Here is a 23,416-nt window from a genome sequence, read left to right on the forward strand (position 1 = left end):
GGTCATTAGAGCCTCAGAGAGGGTTGTTATCTGGTCAGGGAAAGCCATGCATGGGTGAGTTCAAGGCACAGGCAGGCAGGCATTCCAAGCAAATTCAGAATTTGCAGTAATTTATAGTAAAGCCGAAATTAGCTTTTATGTCTTTGTATCGAGATGGCTCCCAATTTTAAGAGGGAATCAGACTAGGTTTATCAATCACCATTTCCTGTCATGGACTGAGCAGCTTTTCCTCCACACCTTCCACCATGATGTTCTGCCTAACTCAGGCTCAGAGCAATGGAGTCAGCTGACCATGGACTGAACCTCTGAAACAAGGAGCCAACATAAACTTTTCTTTCTCAAAATTGTTCTTGTCAGGTATTTTGGTCACAGTGATGAAAAGCTAATAACTGTTCTCCCAAATCATCATGGTACGTCACATGTTTTTGTTTACCACTTTGTGTGTGTGTGTGTGTGTGTGTGTGTGTGTGTGTGTGTGAGAGAGAGAGAGAGAGAGAGAGAGAGAGAGACAGACAGACAGACAGACACTGGGGATTGAACACTTAGGAGCACTTGACCACTGAGCCCCATCCCCAGCCCTATTTTGTATTTTATTTCAAGACAGGGTCTCACCGAGTTGCTTAGTACCTCACTTTTCCTGAAGCTGGCTTTGAACTCATGATCCTCCTGTCTCAGCCTCCTGAGCTGCTGGGATTACAGGTGTGCCCCACCACACCCAGCACATGTTGCCAACTTTTATCCTCTACTCTGCCCCAGTTAAGGGGAATTAAATCCAGAGCCATATGCTCTTATCGTTGAACTACAACCCCAGCCTGATTGCCATATTTTTTTTTCAAATTTCCTGCTTAGCCCTGCTCCTATCATGTCATTATATGCACGTATCCTGCTATAATAGCAAATTCCCAGTGTAGTTGCTTTTTTTTTTTTTTTTAATTCCCAGTACCAGGATTGAGGCCAGGGGCTCTTTACTATTGGGCTACATCCCTAATTTTTTTTTTTTAATTTTGAGCTAGGATCTCGCTAAATTTCACCAGAGTTGGTCTCAATTTTGCAATCCTGCTCCACCATCCAGAGTAACTGGGATTATAGATGTGATACCCCATTCAGCTAGTTCTTTGCTTTTTTAAAAAATTTCAGTTCACAACCTGTCCTATGTTTTGGTTTTTGTGTGTTTTGGTATTGGGGGTTGAACCCAGGGGTGCTTAACCAATGAGCCACATTCCCAATATTTTTTATTGTTTATTTTGAGATAGGGTCTTGCTAAGTTGCTGAGGCTAGTCTTGAACTTGAAATCTTCTTGCCTCAGTTGCTGGGATTGCAGCCATGCACCACCATGCCCAGCCTGTCCTGTTTTTTTTTTTTTTTTCAATTACTGAGGTATAATTTGTCCCCAGTTTTTTTGAGGTTTTTTTTTTTAGGTCCTGAAGACTTAACAGGAAATTTTAATTCCCTGTGGGAATACCAAATTCTCACTAGGTAACACTGGATTACTAATTATTGTATAACCTAATAAAACTAATTTTATTTTGGATAGTTATAAAGTTGCAGGTCTGAGAAAGAAAATACTTCACTATTTAAATGAAAAATTTGTTCTCTCCCCTTCTTCCCCTTTTAAAGAAATCAAATGTCACAAGTACAGCCAAAACTCTGCTGATTAATCCCACCCCATTCCTTTCCCAGAGGTAACTTCCATTCCAGTTGATGTGTGACATCCTAAGTATATTTTTGCATTTTTTCCACATTTGTTTGTTTATATAAATAGTGTGGTATATTTTATTAATTAACTTATTTATTCTGATGCTGGAGATTGAACCTGGATGCTCACACACGCCAGGAAGCATTTTATCACTGAGACACATTCTCAACCTTGGTGATTTAAAAAAATCGTGCCTAAATGTTACCTACTTTTGTGATAACTTCCCAATAATTAACATCATGAGTGTTTTAATTTATTTTATTTTACTTATTTATTTAGTGATTCTGGGGATTGACCCCAAGGGCACACCACCACTGAACTGGCCCTTTTTACAAGGTCTTGCTAAATTGCTGAGGCTGGCCTCCAACTTGCTGTCCTCTTGTCTCAGCCTTCGAAGTTGCTGGAATTATAGGAATGCATCACCCCCTCCTGCCGCTGGCTCTCTTATAACTTTTTTTTTTTTTTAATTTGTTTTGTACCAGGAATTGCCTTTTTTTGTTATTTGTTTTTTGGAACTGGGATGTAACCCAGGGTTTTGCGGATGTGAGGCAAACGCTTTGCTGCTGAGCTACATCGCAGCCCTGTACCAAAGATTGGGGGGTGGGCGGGGGTGGGGGTGGGGGGGGGGCTCTCAACGAGCCCATCGCTAACCCTTTTTAAAAATTTTAGAGACAGATCTCGCTAAATTGCTTAGCGACCTTGCTAAATTGCTGGCGCTGGCTTTGAATTCGCAATCCTCTTGTCTCAGCCTTCCACGTGTGAGCCACCACGCCGGGCTGTATAATCCATTTTAAAATATAGAAATTAAAGCCTTTGCGAAGTGTCCAGCCCTTGCGCCGACCCGGAGAGGGCGGAGCCTAACGTGGGAAACGGGAGAGCCTTATGGGCAGTGGGCGGGGCCTGGGTGATACGGGCCTCATCGTGGACGCGCTGGTTCTGCTGGGAAGTCGTCGTCATGGTGGCGCCCGTGGTGTATCTGGTGGCAGCGGCTCTGCTTGTCTGCCTTATACTCTTCCTCACTCGCAGTCGTGGCAGAGCGGTAGCAGGTAGGAGGTGCCGCCGCTCCAGGACCGGTGGGGTACGGTTCTCGGGCCTCTCAGCCTCGGTAGGCCGTTGCCTACGGCTGATGCGCATGCGCCGGCCTGCTTGTGAGGAACCCGAGCGCGGGCAAGCGAGTAGACGGGAACCACCGAGCCTCCTTGATAGGGAACTGCGTGGCCTCGCCCCTACACTTTTCTCCCAAACCTGAGAGCCTCGCCCCTTGGCACTCTAGACCTCCACACCCAGGGGGCTTTGGGCCAGTTCCCATTGCGCCCATAGGGAGGCCACAGTGTTTCCCATCTCTCAAACTGGCTCCCTTTTGGGTGCCAGGTAGGGGACTTCTGGGTGTTTTCTGCCTACCTGGAGCTGAAGGGAGCTGGAGGTGGCTCTAGAAAACTCTCTGAAGCCCTCTCCTTCCCCGCCAAGGAGAGCAGCCGTGCTGCCTTGGCCTTCCCTCTGCCATGCTCTGCACACTGACCAGGCCATATGGTTGGCCAGGACACAGAACAGATAAGTTGTCAGTTCCCCTCCCCGCATCTCTTGTCAACATAGGAATTTGTATATGTGTCTCTTCCCTGCTCCCCGAACCCACCAGCTACTTGAGAGCACTTGGGTGCTCCAAGTTCAGGGGAGAGAGAATCTGAGGTATGGCACATATCCAACAGATTTTCCAGGGAGGGGAGACTCAGCCTCTGCCTGAGAAATGTAGAGGCTGAGTCTGGGGTGTCAGAGATGGTGAGAAATGACACACACCAACTTTGGAATGGAAGTTATCTCAGGGGAGGGAATGGGGTGGAATTAACCAGCAGAGTTCATACTGTATCTGTGACATTATTAAGGGGAGGTGGAAGACCAAATCTTTAATTTAAATAAATTTTGTTGTATTTTTTTTCCTTCAGACCTGCAGTTTATAATTATTTTAAATAACTATTTTAAAAATAAAATCACAAGGAGCTGGGGTTGTGGCTCAGCAGGAGAGCACTCCTCGAGACCCTGGGTTCTATCCTCAGCACCACATAAAAAAAAAATAAATGAGTGAAATAAAGGTATTGTGTCCAAACAACTAAAAAATAAATGTTAAAAAAATAAAATCATGATAGGTGGTGTTAAAAAATAATTGAAGTCCTGAAATAGGCATTTGATGAAATCAGGGTGGGATTTTCCCAACAGGCTTGCAGGAGAGGTGGAGCCTGAGGGGAGAGAAGTATCAACATCAGGCATGAGGGAAGGCTTGAGCTTACTGTATTGGACCAAGGTGTGGGCCCAGTTGTAAAGGCCTTGGCAATCAGACTGTGAAGTTGGGGCTTTGTGCAATAGGCAGTGAGAGTCTGGGAGGAGGTTGAACAGAGGAGGGTGAGGCGTCTAGGATACTGCTCCCTGGGCTATCAAGGGGGCTGAGCTGCTCCAACTGTCCTGGTTCCTCTCTTCCTGAAGCTGGTCCAGAGTCACTGCACAATGAAGAGGATCCAATAATAGCAGACCAGGTGGCCCAGTCTCGGCCTCTGCAGCCTGAGGAACAGAGGGCTGGAGGCAGGCCCCGGCGCAGGAGGGACCTGGGCAGCCGCCTGCAGGCCCAGCGTCGAGCCCAAAGGATAGCCTGGACAGAAGTGGATGAGAATGAGGAGGAAGCTGTCATCCCAGGTGAGAGGGGCCCAGCTTGGTAGTGAAGAAGGCTGGATTGATGATGGGGTAAGTGGGAGAGTGGAGTGTGAAGCCACAGTGTAAGAGAGACATGGGGTAGAGGAATGGACACTTAGGACCCAGACTTTGGTTCTGGTCTCTAACTGGTCCCTGACTATTCTATTTGGTTAACCTCCTCTTCCTTCATCTTGTCTCTCAGTATCTAAACACAGGAGGTCAGGGGCCTTTGGACTGACCCTGAAAGTTCCATAATCCATCTATTATATCCCAGTGCCCTTCCTGGAGTGCAGTTACCTGTAACCCCAGAAGAAGGGTTTGGGAATAGAAGCATTCTCTTGACACAGAGATGTCCATATCCCTGGTGCTAGGAGATCAGAGCCTTTAGGATTGTAGGAAAGAATGCATCTTCTCTAGTACTTAAGTGCTGATTGGAGCCTGAAGAAGGGATATCAGGGCCTTTCCTTGAAACTGGGGCATTTGGGACTTTTGCCTTGAATCCTTGAGGTTAGCCCTTTGGACTCAAAAAAGGTCCTCTGTTGTGTCATCCCTCTTGTCTCAGATACCCATACTGCTCATAAAAAAGTATCTCTTTAACTTTAAACTGGCTCTTGGGTAGTCAGTGGGGTGGGACTGTATGTTTACCTTGGTTCTATTAGGACAAAGGGATAATCCTGGCCAGGGTCTAAGCCCTGAATGCTTAATAATTCTTGACTAGAATGAGAAGATTTTGGATTTGAGACTGGGATAAATTTCCCCACAGGGCTGTCCTTTCCTGGAGGTGGCACCAGGATAGAAACCAAGGTCCTCTGCAATCTCATCACCACCTGTGATCCTCAGACACCCAGATATTGGCATCTCCCTTTTACATGTGTACATTATCTAAAGTCTCATCCTTACAGATGCTCCCACATACAGCATAACGCGTGCGCACACACATGATTTTATGGTAGATGCCTCAGTATGGCAGAGCTGGACTAGAAACATTTATAGGTGGGTGGAAGGGGTTCATTCATGAGGAGAGTGACAAGGGATAGGATGAATCCCCTCTAGCTAGGACCTGAACTATATTCCTCTAACCATACCCAGCCCAGGAGGAAGAAGACATTGAGAAGCCAGTGGAAACTCATCTGACAGGGAAAATTGGAGCCAAGAAACTACGGAAGTTAGAGGAGAAACAAGCTCGAAAAGCCCAGCGTGAGGCAAGCAGGAGGGATGGGGTGTAGCTCTGGGAAATGGAAAAGGGCCACTGTTCCCCATGGCAGACTCTACCCTTGGGCTTCTTTTACATTGGACTGCTGAATACTACTCTGTCTCCTGCAGTCTTGGTCTTTGCCCTGGCCCAAGTACTACCTTCCCCGACCTGTCTGGAAGTGGGGCAAACTGTATGGGGTGCCCCATGAAGGTTTTGTCTTTAGGCAGAGGAGGCTGAACGTGAAGAGCGGAAACGCCTAGAGTCCCAACGTGAGGCTGAGTGGAAGAAGGAGGAGGAGCGGCTTCGCTTGGAGGAGGAACAGAAGGTGAGACTGAGACTGATCCTGTCCTCTGACCCTGACCAGCCAGCTGTGCTTCCCATGCAACTCCCTAGCACCTCTATCCTAGAAGAAGGGCTGTGGACCAGGCACATGGGCATACCCTGATTTATTTTGTTCCTGGTCTCTAAATGTGGAAGATGTTGCTAAAAAGCAGAGCTTGACTTGGGATTTTGTTTGTTTGGTTTTTTTTTTTTTTTGGTAGTGGGAATTGAACCCTGGAGAACTTAACTACTGAGTTACATCTCCAGCCCTTTTAAAAATAGTTTATTTAGAAAGAGTGTCTCATTGAGTTGCTTAGGGCCTTGCTAAATTGCTGAGGCTAGCTTTGAATTTGCAATCCTCCTACCTCGGCCTCCCAAGCCAACTGGGATTACAGGCATGCCTTACTATGCCCAGTTTTTGTTTTTTGTTTTTTTGTATTGGAGTTGGAACCCAGGGGCATTCTACCACTGAGCTTCATCCACAGTTCTTTTTTATTTCAAGACAGAGTCTCACTAAGCTGCTAAAGGTCTTGCTAAATTTCTGAGATTGGCCTCAAACTTGCAATTTTCCTGCAAAAGCTTCCCAAGTTGCTGGGATTACAGGCGAATGCCACTGTGCCTGGCCCGAGATGAGGATTCTTATTTATATAATTTATAGAGTATGCCTGGAACATTTGAGAAACATTGAGGTAGTCAGAGTGGCTGGAATATAGTAAGCATGGAGGAGGGGGGAAGGGTCAGAGGAAATGGGGTAACTTACCAAGACCCTGTCTCAAAATAAAAAGGAATGGGGGTGTAACTCAATGGTTGAGCATCCCTGGGTTCAATCCCCAGTGTCACAGAAACAAAACAAATCAAAAAAGAATTGTGTTCAGCCTCCAAGGGTAGGGAGTTACGCTTTACCTGCCTGAAAGGAGTACCCCTCAGGAATTATGTAGAAGTACTTTTATTTATTTATTTATTTGCTGTGCTGGGGATTAAACCCAAGGCCTTGCACATGCTAGGCAAATACTCTACCATTGAGCTACATCCCTAGTCCTTTTGTTTGTTTTTTAGCACTTTCTTTCTGTTGCTGCAAGGTGCTCTAAGCTCATCATCTTATATATTATTATTTGCCCTGGCTTTAGCGTCATGTTTTTTTTTTTTTTTTTTAACTTTTTTTTGTGGTGCTGGGGATTGAATACATGGCCATGAACATGTTAGGTAATCATTCTTCCACTGAGCTATATCCCCATTCCTTTTCATTTTTTATTTTGAGATAGGCTCTTACAAAGTCCAGTTTGTTCTCAACCTTGTTATCCTTCTACCTTGCCCCTTCCCCAAATATCTGGGATTACAGGCATGAACCCTATACTTGGTTTTAGCATCATATTTTAAAAACACTTTTCTGTGTGCTCTGTTTTCTGAGTTTGGGTTGTATTGGGAAGAGGCTATTGCACTAGGTGGTGACAGTAACATGGATATATTGAAGAGTTCTGTGGAAGTTAGAGAAAGAAGTGGTAGATGGCACCTCATTTCTGACCAGGGCAGCTGGCCAGTTGTGTGATTCACCAGCCAGAGACCTAGCAGGAAGACCAGATGTAGCAAGTAGATCACAGGGTGGGTTTGGTACCTGTGAGATGGCCCAGGTGGTATGTCATTGAGCAGTTATATATTTGGGAGGAGAGATTTGGTTGGGAGTACAAATGTGACAGTCACTGGTGAGGAAATGGTTGTCAGTGCTGGGCCTGGGTGAGGAAGCCCAGGCAGAGTAAAGGGTAGAGCAGGGGCTGGGCTGAATGATGAAGAAGGCAAGAATGAATGTCTAGGGAGCAGGAGAAAATCCAGGCAAAGGTGGGGGTGTGGAAATTGAGTGAAGAAAGAGGGGATAGTTGGCTATTCTCATCGCCATTGAGGGATTTGTGAGATGGAAGTCAGAGGTGAGACAACAGCAGGAGGTGTTTCAGTGGAGCTTGGTACATAAAAACCAGATTGGAGTGGGCTGGCTGGTGCATGGGTGGTGCGGAAATGGAGCCTGATATTTGTTTATGAAGTTTGGACATGACTGTAGGGAAGATTAGATTGTGGGAGGGTTTTCAAGAGATTTTTACTAAGTAGATCTCCTGAGTAAGGAGGGTACCATTTGTCTGAATGGTAATGGACTAAGTCAAGAGGGGTCCAGGTGGGGATCTTAAAGGAGCTCTGTCCCTGGGAAACTGCTGAGCTGTATGCCCTGGTGCCCTACTGGGGCATCAGGGATCAGAACAGGATAGGTGGGCACCTATCCCAAATACCTGACTCTTTCTCCTCTGTGTCCTCAGGAGGAGGAAGAGAGAAAGGCCCAGGAAGAACAGGCCCGGCGGGAGCATGAGGAGTACCTGAAACTGAAGGAAGCCTTTGTGGTGGAGGAGGAGGGTGTGGGTGAGACCATGACTGAGGAGCAGGTAAGCCCACCACCCCTGAGAAGCCTGTGTCACAAGGGCAGCCTATGTGAGGCTCAGGGTTGACCACTTCATTGGCAAACACCTCCAATTGGGATATGAGAGGTTGGTGGGTGTGAGTGTTAATAGGCCTTTGCAGCAAGAGGCCTTGTCCTCTGTGGAGAGTGATGCCCCCAGACTGTTCACCTGGGAGGATCTGCTGCTCATGCAGGGCAGTAATCGGGCAGGCACACAGATAGGCTGTAGGCAGGTGAGTAGAGAGTATACACACAGTGGGGGTCAGGCATGGACTTCTGTGACTCCACCCTGATTTTTCTATTCCTCTAGTCCCACAGCTTCCTGACAGAATTTATCAACTACATTAAGGTAAGAAGCCACAGAACAGTACAGGTGACACTCTGTCTCATGCATGTGCATGCACACCTTTTCAGACCTGAGCAGGGTTTGAGGATGATTTATTCAAGCTTATGCAGGAGTGGGCATGGGGCCCAGTGGGTTGAACTATTGAGTCCTGGCTGGGGGAGTCCCTTCTCCTTGGACCCAGAAGAGGGAGAAGGACCTGTGTCTGTGTGGGAGGTGCAAACCTCTTATAGCTTCCTCACGCTGGAGTTTGACAGTTCCCCTGCTCTTCAGACCCCACGCTTAGTGAGTCACTGTGTTTTCAAGTCTCTTCACGTGTGTTTTCTGCCAGTTCTGTCACACTGAGTTAAAACAAGTGTCCTCTGCCGTGTGCTCCTGACTGGGAACTTGGGTCTTCCAAGGGAAACAGGATGACATTTCCCTTGTAACCTGGAGTAGGGTGGCATTGTGTCAATTCCATCTGCAGCCACCATGCAGTCCATCCTGATGCTGCTTCAGGTTGCATAAGCTTTGCTGCTAAGCAACTTCTCTCCCACAAAGGATGTGGTGAGGGGAGAGGTTTTCAAGTGCAGCTCAGAGGTGCAGAGGCGGCTGAGGGAAGGAGTGCAGAGGGAGCGGGGGCGATAGTGGGGGTGGTACCAGGGGCTGCCAAGGAGCTAGGTCTTGCATAATCCTCCTCCATCACTCCCAAAAGAGAGCAGGTTTAGACACCTCCCAGCAGTGAGAGTCTGGGCTCATGGCCTATGGTCTGGAGTCTCTAGTAGGGAGAAATGCTGAGAGCTTGAAGCATTTTCCTTTGATGGAGCCCTTTCTCAAGCCTATCACCACTTGATCCAGGGTTATTGCCCTGGACATATCTCTCCCACTGTCTTGCTACTATTAAGAACTTGTCTCCATCCACCCAGTGGGCAGCAACAGTCCTAAAATGCCTCCTCTTGGACCCTTTCCAGGTGAATTTAGATGAGGGGATCAGCTTTAGCATCCCCCTCACCACTGTATAGACTGGAAGAAAGTCCCCAAGGCAGTTCTGGTCCTTGCTTTCAGTGCTTCCCTGGAGGTTCCATTCTTGGGGATTCTCTAAACTCTTCTGGAGCTTATGAGTTCTTTTTTTTTTTTTTTTAATTTATTTTTTAGTTCTCGGCAGACACAACATCTTTGTTGGTATGTGGTGCTGAGGATCGAACCCGGGCCGCACGCATGCCAGGCGAGCGCGCTACCGCCTGAGCCACATCCCCAGCCCGCTTATGAGTTCTTAAGCCTACATTGGGTGATTCTCCTGAAGTTGCTGTCTTGCAGCAAGAAGGGGGACTTCCGAAATTCAGTCCACTCACCTTCTTCCTCACTTCAAGGGGTTGGGCTCATTAGACTTAGGATTTTAAAACCAGAGGAAGGTTTCTGCATATAGCATAGTTTATAGAGATTTAGGGATAGTTTGCTCTTGTTGTTCCATTCCACTTTCTGATCATGATTGGGTTTGTGTTTTTTTTTTTTAAACACACTTTTAGCTCCAGCAGAACTTCAAGCCAGGTCTTTGAGGACCACGTGGTATGATTTGTGGTCAAGTTCTGAGCTATCACCAAGAATCCAGTGCCTGTTCCCTGTTTTTTAGACAGAGGCCAGCTGACCAGGTCACCTTTTGCTTGCCTACTCCCTGGCCTTCCTGCTTGCACATACAGTTTGGCATTTCAAATAAGTCACATGCCATTTGCAATCAGGGAGGTTCACAATGTCACTCCTCCCCCAGCTCATTTGCTTTGGAAGATTCACAGAAATGCAGGGGACCACCTTCTCTTCAGTCACATGCTCTCTCTGGGGGAGGCAGGGGCAGATGCATGTGTATACCCAGCTGTGGATTCTTGGCTGCACCCTGGAAACTAAGGTTTACTGAGGGTGTGTGGGCAGCATGTGGAACATGCTATGGAGCTGCACATGGAAAGCACTTGTCAGTGTTAGTGACAGTTATTTTGAGGGTGGGCTCCATGCCTCAAATGGTGTGAAGAAGATGGATGAGGATAAGTTCAGCATGCCAGAGTTGTGGGGGGATCCAGGGTGAGGGGGTAGGAGCAAAGATGAAGCAAGAATGAACCCCCACTGGGTCTACTGAGAGGTCCTGGCTCATTGGGGGTCTTTGTCTCCTCTTTCCTTATTCATGTACTTCCTTTCTCACCAGCTGGGCTGTGAGTCGAGGGTAGGAGCTGTGTTTTGTTTACCATTATTTCCCTGCATCCTTTCAGTGCCTTGTTAGGTCCTGAGCAAACGAAAGTATTGGTAACAGTTCTTAAATATAGTGGCTGGCACAGTGGTGCACACCTGTAATCCCAGCTGCTTGGAAGGCTAAGACAGGAGGGTCTCCAGTTTGAGGCCAGCCTAGGCACTATAGCCAAACCCTGCTTCAAAAATTAAATTTAAAAAGGGCTGGGATGTAACTCAGTGGTGGAATACTTGCCTAGCATGTGTGTGGTCCTGGGTTCACTCCCTAGTACTATTAAAAAAGAGCTTTTTAGGGGCTGGGAATGTGCTTCAGTGGTAGAATATTCCCAGCAGTGTGGGGAAGGCACCATCAACAAAAATCCTTTTTGAAAACCTTAAATCAGAATGCAGACCTAAGAGGATATCTCCATGTTAAAAGGGATTTGCCCAAACTCATTCTCTCTCCCATTTTCTCCCTCCCCTGTAGCAATCCAAGGTTGTACTCTTGGAAGATTTGGCTTCCCAGGTGGGCCTACGGACTCAGGTAAGCTCTGGAAGGTCACCTGCTGTGTGGAGGCCATGAGGTCTGTGTGCAGCAGGGCACCTGCTGTCATAAGAATGGGAGAGTCCTGAGGCCCCCTCCAACCTGCCGCCAACCTAGAATGTAGAAGTCTTGGCACCACAGGAATCCTGCATTTCTACTAGATGAAAGAACAAGCAGAAAAGAAAAGAAAAAAATTCAAATCCCATCCCTCCACCAGCCCAAATCCAGTTACCTTGACAACTCTCTTGCAGACAGGCTGTTTTGTGGCCTAACATCTCCACTGCTCCCCTTCCACTGGAAGAGAGCCTCTGATGGTGGTCTTGCAGGACACAGGACTATAGCCTCTTCTCCTCATGGTCCCTCCAAAGGAGAAGCAGATTTATATGGGATAGCTATGAGAGTGAGGGAAGGAGGTTTGGCTGTAGCAGGAGGGAAAATGTGTTTTTTTCCTTGGGACAGTAGCACCTGTCTTTGTTCTGAGAAGCATTCTCTTCGTAGGACACTATCAACCGCATCCAGGACCTGCTGGCTGATGGGACTCTAACAGGTGAGAGGATTGAGATTCAGTCACTACAGACCCTGGCCTGGGGAGTATCTATCCACAGTGGGCTGTAGGGATTTGTTGTAGAAACAGGATGAGCATTCTGAGCAGTGGTGGGTGTTCAAAGAAGGGCACTGAATGGTTGGATGCAGTTACAAGGACATGCCAAGGCTTAGAGCTGGCTGTGGAGTTATGAGGACAGGCAGCAAACCCTGATTTGACTCACCTAGCCAGGATTGGACATAATCAGAAAAGGTCAGGCAAGCAGGGGACCTGGAGGGCTCTTAGCTAGTTGTGAAGGAATGGGTGGATATTCTTAGATCAGATTGGGAGGTCCCAGGAGGACTCAGCTCCACAACCTGCATATCCTTACAGGTGTGATTGACGACCGGGGCAAGTTCATCTACATAACCCCAGAGGAACTGGCTGCTGTGGCCAACTTCATCCGACAGCGGGGCCGGGTGTCCATCACTGAGCTTGCCCAGGCCAGCAACTCCCTCATCGCCTGGGGCTAGGAGCCCCCACAACCCTGCCAGCCTGACCTCAGCCCTGCCTACTTGGACTCAGAGCTGGTGTGGCCTACCTGGTAGTACATCTTCATCTCTCCTCACCATCCTGAGGCAGTGATGGAGTGTGGCCAGGAAGTTGTAGATTAAAGGCCTGTGAGCACTGCTGAGCTTGGTGTGGCTTGGTGTGACAGAAGGCCTGGCCTGGGATCTCAGATGAGCTGGTGAAATTTAAGCCTCAGCAGATATCTGTGGGGGTTGAGGATGTAGCAGTGGTAGAATATTTTCCTAGCATGTGCAAGGCCCAGGGTTTGATCCCCGGCACCACAAAATGTTGGGCTGGGAATGTGGCTTAGTTGTAGGATGCTTGCCTGGCATGTGTGAGGCCCTGGGTTCCATCCCTGGTTCTGAGAAAAAGAAAACTGAGAGGTGGCGAGAGTTCCTTGCAAGCTGGCAGAATTCCAATTCTTACCCATTTCTTCATAAAAACTTACTGTGGTCAGGCACATGCCTGTAATCCCAGCGGCTCAGGAGGGTAAGGTAGGAAGATTGTAAGTTCAAAGCCAGTCTTAGCAGTGGTGAGGCGCTAAGCAACTTGGTGAGACCCTGTTTTAAATAAAATACAAAATAGGGCTGGGCACGTGGCTCAGTGGTTGAGTGCCCCTGAGTTCAATCCCTGGTAACCCCCCCCAAAACAAACAAACAAACAAAAAATCCCCCAAAACTTATTGTGCACTTACCATGTTTCTTTGCAAGCCCAGTGCTCAACGCCTAGAAGAGCTCTTTCTCTAATCCCTTAATCCCCCTTCAGTGAAAGTGAAGAAACCTCTTAGGCCACACCTCTCTTAACGAGAGAGAAAAATCTTGCCATGTCAAATTCAGGATCCCTGGGCTGGGGATGTGGCTCAAGCGGTAGCGCTCTCACTTGGCATGTGTGCGGCCCGGGTTCGATCCTCAGCACCACATACAAAGATGTTGTGTCCTCCGAAAACTAAAAATTAAATTTTAAAATTCTCTCTCTCTCTCTCTCTCTCTCTCTCTCTCAAAAAAAAAAAAAAAAAAATCAGGATCCCTAAGTAAAGGGTGAAAATCCTGGGAGCAGAGTTAATGAGAAGTTCCAAGGATAGAATCTTAAGGAGCAGTAGCATTTGAGCTGGATGGAAGAACTCAGTGAAAGAGAGGATGGCCAGTTATTTTGGGGGCAGGTATAGGAAAAGGAGGGCTTTGTGTGAGCTGGATGTAATTGTGCATTGAGGAGACATTGTTCATATAGCAAATCACATGAATTCAGCTCTATGTCCTTGATTTAAAAAGTTTAAATGGTGTGGGTGATCCACCCACTGGTGAATGTGAGGACCATATGCTCAGGAGTGGGTGTGAGATTGGAAGATGTATGTCTCCTACAGGGTCAGTCATTCTGGTTCCTGTGGACTGTTCATGGTTTGAACATTCTGTGGTGCTAAGGGTGAGACACATGTTTAAATGTGTAATTTTTTTTTTTAATTCAAGGTGGCCCCTAAGCACAAGCCACCTATTTCCTCTGGTGTTTGGTGGAAGAGGCAGCTTTCTGTTCCAGGCCAGGAGAAAACTATGTGGATGATGATAGGGGAGACAGAACAAACATCAGACTCCTGTGCAGAGCCTTTCTGCGAGGCTGTCAGGGGCGATTTTGACTCATGTGGTGCCATAAGCATTGACTGTAGAACCTAAATTCCAAGTAAAGTGTGACTGCCAATTCCATCAGCAACAGCCACTAGAAGTCAGCACATGAAGGCCCTATGCATTGTTTCAAAGGTGATCTGGAGTCCAGGATCTAGTAGGAGAGGGAAGAAATATACAGAGATAACCACAGTATGAGGTAGGAAAATAAAATTGCAAAGGGAAAAGCAGAGGATGACTTGCATAGTTAGATTAGTAATTCTCAGCCCTGTTTATTTATTAGAATCATCCGAAAAGTTTTCAGTAGCCTCATGCCAAGTTGTCCCCATGACTGATTAAATCAGGATAGCAGGTAGAACCAGACAATATCAGTAGGAGAGTCCAAAGAACAGGCAAGTTTGGGAACCCAGGAACAGAGATTGGGGGAGGGCAATAAAGTTTCAAGTAATTCAAATCCCCAGAGGAAGGGGCGTCTCAGAGCCAGGCAATAGCTCCAGGGGCTCTTGCCCCCTTTGCCTCAGTTGCCATCCCCCACTGCTATCCAGTAGCAAGATAGCTAATGCAACCCTAGTCATAGCATACCATCCTCAGGATTGTGCCCAAAGGCCAGGAGTTGGGAATAGGACATCCCTTCTTCATATTCTGGAAGCCTTCTAATCCTTCCAAAGATTTAGTGTGGAAGAAAAAACCAGTAATCTTTTGTGCATTATGTAGTGCTCTGTTAATCTGATAAGTATATCAGATGAACACTTCACTAAACAGTTAACATTTTGCTAAATGTGTACAAGCTGCTTCAGCAACTAATCAATGAAAACTTACAGGTTAGACAACTTAGAATTTTTCAAGCATTTAAACATGAATTGTTAAAGATTTCTAAGCATTTAATTCAAATCTTCATGAGCTAAGCATGAGCTCTACCACTAAGCTATATCCCCAGCACTTTTTCCTAGATTTCATAGATTTTCCTCCTTAAGTCAGGAACTCTTTGATTGTTGGCTCTCTAGCCAGTAAAGTTTTGATTTTTATAACTCCCAAGTGATGCTTGTCCTGGGTGCCTTATCTTTACAACCCAGCCCAGTGTAGGTATATCTTGCTTCTAGTAGAGTCTAATGTAGTTCAGTTTAGTTCCATTATAACTTTTCTTTGTCCTGAATCTTCAAGGCCTGTTGATAAGCCTTATGGTTGGAGAGCTGTGTAATTTGTCTTTTCAAAAATATAAATTTACAAGATTGGCCATTTGTTGAAAATTACTGAAACTGGGTAATGGGTACGTAAAAGTTATCTATTTTTGTACATGTTTAAAATATCCTTTAACAGGGCTGAGGTTGTAGCTCAGTGGTAGAGCACTTGCCTAGCACGTGTGAGGCACTGGGTTCAATCCTCAGCACCATATAAAAATAAGTAAAGATACTGTGTCCATCTACAACTAAAAAGCAACAACAACAACAATAAAAAAAAAAAAAATCCTGTAACAGTTGGGCATGTTGAATCCCAGCAACAGAAAGTTGAGGCAGGAGTATTACAAGTTTGAGACTAACCTCTGTAATTCAGTGAGGTCCTAAGGACTTAGTGAGACCCTGTCTCACAACAAACAAAACAATGGGCTGGGGATGTGGCTCAGTGGTTAAGTGACCCTGGGTTCAATCCCTAGTACCAAAAAATAAAAATAAATAAAATACCCTGTAACAAAAAAGTTCCAACACAATAAACCCTCAGTGGTCTAGTATACGCTTAGCTTATGCTAAGCCTCAGAAAACAAGCTAAAAATGTTCTGCCCTGTAAAGCCACTAGTAGTCACTCCATTTACCAAGCAGTTGAGTACCTCTTCCAGGCTACCACAGTGGCACCAGTACAGAGTGCATGTTGGTTCTTTGTAACATGAAAATTATTTAAACAGATCCAGCCTGCTGAGTACAAAGCATGATGCTAAGTGCCTGAAGGAAGTTGCAAAACATGATGCCATACGCAGTAGGGGCAGGTACAATGGTATTACCCTAAGGAGACTGGCCAATCACCCAGCTAGCAAGTGCACAGCCACATGTTGGAGTGAAAGGACCTGTGGCTAACAGAGAGGGTCCTAGGTTGAGGAGAGGACAGATGGGGCAGAGAATGTAAAAGCTGGCAGGATGATGGGGTTTTGGGTAGAGGAAGAGGAAAGGACTGGGCAAATAAGAGAAGTGGTAAGGGAGGTGAGTGCTAAATTCAGAGATTTGGGCTATGTTTGGTGAGCTGGGGCAAGGGAAGAGAGAAAAGTCTAATTGGTTTTTTGAGTCAGTAACATTTCTTTTTTGGCACCAGGGATTGAACTCAGGGACACTTAACCACCGAGCCACATCCCCAGCCCTTTTTATTTTGCAGTTTAAGAAATAGTCTTGCTAAGTTGCTTAGGGCCTCACTAAATTACTGAGACTGGCTTTAAACTTGTAATCCTCCTGCTTCAGCCTCCTAAACTGGTGGGATTAGAGGCATGTTCTAACATGCCCAGCCAATACCTCATTTCTTAAACCATTAGGTTTTTGTATCCCACAAATTTATCCATCACTCCATCAGCTCCTTCTTTCACACTTCATTTGAGTAGATGACATTTAAAGTTGATAAATCTTATTATAAGTGGTGCAAATGTATGGCTTATAAATATGGAGCTGACTAATAAAATAAATGAACAAAAGTGGTGACTGGTGGAAAAAGAGGAAGTAGAGGATAAGTAGGGCAGAGTACTGCTATTTTCATTATAATCTTTTTTATTTTTTCATCTGATTAAAAAATAGAATTTTTTCCCATTTAAATTAATTAAAGTCAAGTACACATTGTATTGGGTTAAGCCTTTTTCATGTTTCCCCTCTGACATGTTGAGCATTTACTGTGTGCTATCCTCTGTGCCTCTCTTACCCTAGTCGTGTCAGATTGATTTAAAAGCTATCATTATTCCCATTTTACAGATAGGACACTTAAAGAAGTTTAGAGGTATTAAATAAATCACTTGAGTCTGTGAAGCTCCTATGAGCAGAACCAGAATTCCAGATGGAACCAGAATTCCAGACAGGAAGACGGACTATTACTAACTCCAGTTGATTCACCAGTGCTCAGATGGAGGTTGTACATTTTACTTAAAAACAGGAATAGTCCTGGGAATAGTGGAGGGAAGAGTTTTCTCTCCACAGCTCTGAAAGGTGAAAAAGATAACATATCAAAGAATTTATTGAAAGGAATGAAGGTAAATGTTTTAAGTATCTGATGAGATGGATACTCTGTAAGAGTTCTTGTGGAATTTCTGATTTCTAGAAAAAAGGATCTATAGGTGCTGTTTGAAAAGTGCCCCATCAGCCTTTGTGAGTGCTTGCCCCAATTCCTCTAGTCCCAAGCACTGGCCTTAAGATTGGAGGCCCCTATTACATTAAGGCTGTGCTATTCAAGCTTTTTGTATAGTATCTCTCAGTAAGAAATCCATTTTACTAAGGACTTAGTACATCCGTATGCATGGATACATGAAGGTAACTCAAGCAAAACTTTCACAGTAGGATCCACTTATGGTTTTTGACACATGTTAATATTTGCTTCTCTATTTTGTTTCATTGCTGATGATGACTTGATTTTCCAACCCACAAATAGCTCTCAACCTATAGTTTGAAAAACAGGGTGCTAAGGAGGCCTGTTCCTTTTATACTGAACACGGCCAAGAATGTATCTGGGTAAAGTTGTATATTGCACATAACTTTTTTTTTTTAAGTGCTGGGGATGGAACCCAGGGCCTTGTACATACTAAGCATGTGCTCTATGACTGAGCTATATCCTCAGCTCCATACACAGATTTTGATAATCTTCAAATTGTGCCAGAAGTAATTTAGATTACAGTAGTAACACAACAGAAAAAATATTTTGACTTGGTTTATCCTGATCCCATATATGATTTGGGGATAATACATTATTTAATTACTCATTATAACAAAATGGGAAAGGCAGCCTTAGAGCAGGACCTAATAAATACTGATACTGTAACATTAAATTTACATAAAAGTAATCTTTTGCCTGTAGCTTACTAGATTTACTTGGACAGATTTTAGTCCTTTTAACTTTCTTATATGATTTACATTTCTAATGAATGATACAAAAAACTTCTGTAATAATAATACTAAAACTATTAATGTTCCAACTGTATCAGAACTGAATAACTGAGATTTAATACTTATGTTGTTTTAAGAAATTTTCTTTTAACTGTTCCTCGACAATAAGGTGACTCAAGTCTCTTTTTTTTAAACATATATATTTTTTTTTAGTTCTTTATTTATTTATTTTATGTGGTGCTGAGGATCAAACCCAGTGCCTCACATGTGCTAAGCAAGTGCTCCACCACTGAACCACAGCCCCAGCTCCCTCTAATCACTTTTATGGAGCCAAATACCACAGTTCACTGTGTAGTTTGTGGAGCAGTGCAGATGTGTGGGCACATTCTTAATGTCTACTTAGCAGTTGTCTTTTTTTGGTACTGGAGATTGAACCCAGAGGTGCTTTAGCACTGAGCCACATTGCCAGCCCTTTTTTATTTTTATTTTGAGACAGGGTCTCACCAAGGTGATGAGGCTAGCCTCAAAATCACAATCCTTCTGCTTCTGCCTCATTAATTGCTGGGATTATAGGTTAGCACCACTGCGCCCAGCTGCATTTGTCTTAATGTTTTTTAATTTGTACTTATTGCCTCATGTCAAAGCAGACCAGAGTAAATATCACAAGTGAGCAGTTATTCAACATATAATCCATTATTGTCAGGAATTTCTTATTTTTCTACATCTCAGTTACTGTTGTTATTGGGTAGCAGCAGCTCAGGAGAGAAAAAGTTGGCAAGTGATGAATGAAGAACACAGAGGCAGGTAATGAAAGTTTCATTAAGCTACTACCATGTCTATCTGCAATAATTGTGTAAAAAGTTCACAAAGGTTATAGGGCGCAGTGCAACACACCTGTAATCCCAGCAGCTGGGAGACTAAGGCAGGAGGATCACAAGTTCAAGACCGGCCTCAGCAACTTAGCAACGCCCTTTCTAAAAATAAAAATAAAAATCTGGTGGGGCAGGCTGTGGGGATGTAGCTCAGGAGATAAGTGCTTTGGGGTTCAGTCCCCAGTATCAACAAAAAAAGTTTGGAGGTCTGGGATGTAGGTCAGTGGCAAAGCATCTGCCTTGCATTTGTAAAGCCCTAGGTTCGACCCTCCAGTTAAAAAAAAAAAAGTTTGGACTAGACTAATTATACCAGCTGTTACAAACATTAAATCTGGGGCTGTAACTTGGTGGCAGAGCACTTGCCTAGCATGTGTGAAGCAAAGGGTTCCATCCTTAGCATCTCATAAAAGTAAACAAAAGCATTCTGTCCATCTACAGCTACAAAAAACTCTTTTAAAAATTAAATCTGGTAACATTTTTTTGAGTCTGTTTTTCCATAAAATTGGTTAAATATTTGGACATAACCATAATTTCCCTGGTTCAATAACAATTTTATTGTTTTTTGAGGGCGTTTAGGGAAGATACTGTACTTCACAAGTAGATGTGAGTATATAGAACACACTTGGGGTGGTGACTGATGCTTCTCTTTACATTTTATTTAATAACTTGCAATGAGGCTTAAAGTATATAGGTACCGATGAATCCTTAGTATTATAAAACAACACATCAATTATAGAAACAACATAAAATGTGATGGGGGTTTCTAGGGAACGTAAGCATAAACCATGTATTTTAGGTAAAAATATGTCATTAGTAAAGAGTAGAGGTAAGAAGGAGAATATGGTTATTAGTAAATTTACTTTTTTCTTTAATTTTTGTTTTTCCTGTTCCGTGTGTGTGCACGTGTGTGCTTGCCCACGCGCGCAGCTTATCATCATAAAACAGCTTATAAAAGACCTCAGCATACTTGGATCATAACCGTTGCAGTCACATTTATATATTGGTTTAGATAACCCACAAGCCTTTACTGGTAATTTGCAGGAATCTTTGGCCCAATTTTGGAGATATTCATTTTCTCATAAAGCAAGCAGAGCTGTAAAAAGCTTTAGTATAAGCTGGGTGTGGTGAGTTGTAGACCCAGCTACTCAGGAGGTTGGGGCAGGAGGAACACTTGAGCCCAGGCATTCAAGACCAGTCTGGGCAACGTAGTGGAACTGAGTCTCAAAAAATAAGAAGCCCAATTACAAACATTCAAATTTTAGCATAAAGTGCCTCATATGCCCCCAATTTAGTATTCAGGGGTAACTTCACAGACATTCTAGAGAAGCCCCAAGTTCCCTTCTAGTAGTGTTTGTTAATGTGATAGGTTTTTGTTTGTTTGTTTGTTTGTTTTTTAGTGTAATCTTGCTGCTTTAGCCTCCCAAATAATTTGATAGGTTTTATTTTTCACATGCATTAAAAAAAATTTATTTAACATGAATTCATTATAATCAGGGTTTCCTTTAATATTTTATCATTAATGAAAACCCTATGATACAATATATATACAATGATATATATATACAATAAAATATATATATTTTAAGTGAAATAATATATATATATTATTTCACTTAAAATATTAAGTGAAATAATATATATATAACCAGTTAAAACATGCAATAGATACCACATATTACATTAATGTATGAAAAGCATAAAGTTTTATATGGTTATATGTAGCACATATATGACATAAATAATGAAAATGATTTAAAAATAAAGCAAAACAATGATTTTCCTTGGTGATTTGTTGTGATTTTTTAAAAATAATCATTTTTCATGCTTACGTAAAAACATGTTGCTTTAGAATCAAAATACTTAAAATTATAAAATATGTATCAGTTATTCAAACCAATCATGTAACATAAAAGATAAAACTGGAAGAGAAAAGGAAAAGGTAATTCAAAAAGAACACTTCTTTACAATGCATTCATTAGTATCATTCCTCAGAACCTTATTCTGATTATTTTTTAAAGATGTATTTTTTAGTTGTTGATGGACCTTTATTTTATTCATTTATCTATTTACATGTGGTGCTGAGAATTGAACCCAGTGCCTCACACATGCTAGGCAAGCGCTCTACCACTGAGCCACAACCCAGCCCTCTTTTTTATTTTTTGGGGAGTGGGGTCTTGCTATGTTTCCCAGGTTGGTCTTGAACTTATGGGCTTAATGATCCTCCTGCCTTTTGAATAACAGACTTTAGGTGTGCACCGCCACACCTAACTGAATTGCTGTTTTTCTTTGTAGCACTGGGGATTGAACTCAGGGCCACTCTACTACTGAGCTTCACTCTCAGCCCCTTTTTTATTTTCAGACAGGTCTCAGCAGGTTGCACAAGTTGTCTTCAAATTTGTAATCCCCTTGGCCTCCCATGTAGCAGGGATTACAGGTGAGCACCACCACACCCAGCTGAATGATTTCTTTTATTTGTTTTTTTCTCATTTGACAAACTCATAGCTTATTGATTTCATATACAATAACATTGTGTTTTCTTGAATTGTATTTAGGATTTTTCCCCGCTGTACTGTTAAGTGTGGTTGGTTTGTAGCTTTCCTTTCTGTGTTGTTATCAGGTATTGGTATAAGGGGAATTATGGCTTGACAAAATGAATAGAATTCTTTTTTTTTTCCCCCCTGAGCTTTTGTACAGATTTACAAGGTGAGGATGATCTGATCAGTGGAAGTTTCTTTCTAAGTGGTTTATTCTATCAAACCACCTGAGCCCAGAGCCTTTTTGGACATTTCTGGGATGATATTTTCAAAATATTTTTTATTTTTGTAGTTCTTTTTTTCCAGAAAATTGCCAACTTTAGCAAGGTTTTTCTGTGCATTAGAACAAAAATATTTTCCGATATTTTTCTAAAGATGGAAAACCACATTTTCTATAAAATAGAAACAGAGAACTGTAAGATAGTAAGTTGAGATCAAATTAGAGGGGGAATGGAAATTGGCTGAAATGAAAGGAAAAATTAAATAGCAGAATCAAATGTCTTACTGGTGAAACAAACAGTACACTTGACTCTGAAGGAAATTAAGTCTATGATAGTGAAGAAAACCTTGAAATACTCTTTCAGGATGTAGATAAACAGAACAGAGATTTGACAGTGGAGGTCTAATGTGATAGGGAAGGAAGAAAAAAAAAATCTGTTCACAAAATGGATAGGAACACATTAACAGACTTTCCTAAATTGAAAAGACATCTTTTGTTTCTGGAAAATTAATAGGCAAAGGCCCTCAGAGACTTACACAGGCAACAGGTTTGACTTCTGAGTTTAAAGAAAAACCCTTACAAGCACCAATTTACTTTCCTTAACAAGACAAGCCCAGTTTTGCTACCATTTTCAGTGCTAGAAGACAGGAGATCAGGACTAGAAAATTTTGAGGGGAAGAGTTTGAGACTCAAGAATTTTATAAGGTATGGTGTAGCACACCTGTAATCCCAGATAACTCAGGAGATTGAGGAAAGAGGATGGCAATTTCCAGGATGGCTTGGGCAATTTAATGAGACCTTATGTAAAAATAAATTTTATGTATTGATTTATTGCTGGGGAGTGATACTGGACAAATTATATTGTGTGCATGTATGAATATGCAGGAACTAATGCCATTATTAGGTACAACTATAATATACCAATAAAAAAAATGTACAAAGAAGTGCAGTGGATCCCACCTGTAAGGGAGACTGAAGCAAGAGAATCACAAGTTCAAAACCAGCCTCAGCAACTTAGAGAGATCCTAAGCAACTTCGTGAGACCTTTGGCTAAGGGCTTCAGGGTTCAATCCCTGTTACAAAAAAAAAAAAAAAAAGAAAAAGAAAGAAAGAAACATGTTTAAGAAGGGGATGTGTATCAATGGTGGAGCACCCTTGTTCCTGAATTCTATTCCCAAAAGTAGGGTTGGGAGGAACCCAGAGCCTCCTGCATAATAGGCAAACCTTCTACCACTGGAAAAAATATATATTTTGGCTTAAAAAGTGCAAAAGGAGGGCTGGGGATGTGGCTCAAGCGGTAGCGCGCTCGCCTGGCATGCGTGCGGCCAGGGTTCGATCCTCAGCACCACATACCAACAAAGATGTTGTGTCCACCGAGAACTAAAACTCTCTCTCTTAAAAAAAAAAAAAAAGTGCAAAAGGAAGGTCTGTCATCCTGACTAAAGTGGACAAATATAAATAGGTTTGAGGGCAAAGGCACATTCAATTTCTTATTACAACCTCACAAATACATACAATAATGTGACATTCGAAAACATTTAATATTTCTCTTTACATAAATAATATAAAAGGAATGATTCGTCATATAGTGACATAAAAATAAATTTAAAGGAATTCA

At 43.4% G+C, this 23,416-nt stretch overlaps 1 protein-coding gene across 1 annotated transcript; it reads left to right on the plus strand.

Annotated features, from left to right (window-relative positions):
- Window positions 1-2,571: 2,571 nt before the first annotated feature.
- Window positions 2,572-16,923, plus strand: Ddrgk1 (DDRGK domain containing 1). The gene is made up of 9 exons (XM_005320527.4): window positions 2,572-2,742; window positions 4,172-4,378; window positions 5,465-5,577; window positions 5,794-5,895; window positions 8,192-8,314; window positions 8,639-8,677; window positions 11,349-11,405; window positions 11,904-11,952; window positions 12,322-16,923. Exons 1-9 carry the CDS (start codon window positions 2,652-2,654, stop codon window positions 12,459-12,461), a joined length of 921 nt encoding a protein of 306 aa, XP_005320584.1. The 5' UTR covers window positions 2,572-2,651; the 3' UTR covers window positions 12,462-16,923.
- The last annotated feature ends 6,493 nt before the right edge of the window (window positions 16,924-23,416 follow it).

Source organism: Ictidomys tridecemlineatus, chromosome 5, assembly GCF_052094955.1.
Source record: "Ictidomys tridecemlineatus isolate mIctTri1 chromosome 5, mIctTri1.hap1, whole genome shotgun sequence".
Classification (NCBI taxonomy): domain Eukaryota; kingdom Metazoa; phylum Chordata; class Mammalia; order Rodentia; family Sciuridae; genus Ictidomys; species Ictidomys tridecemlineatus.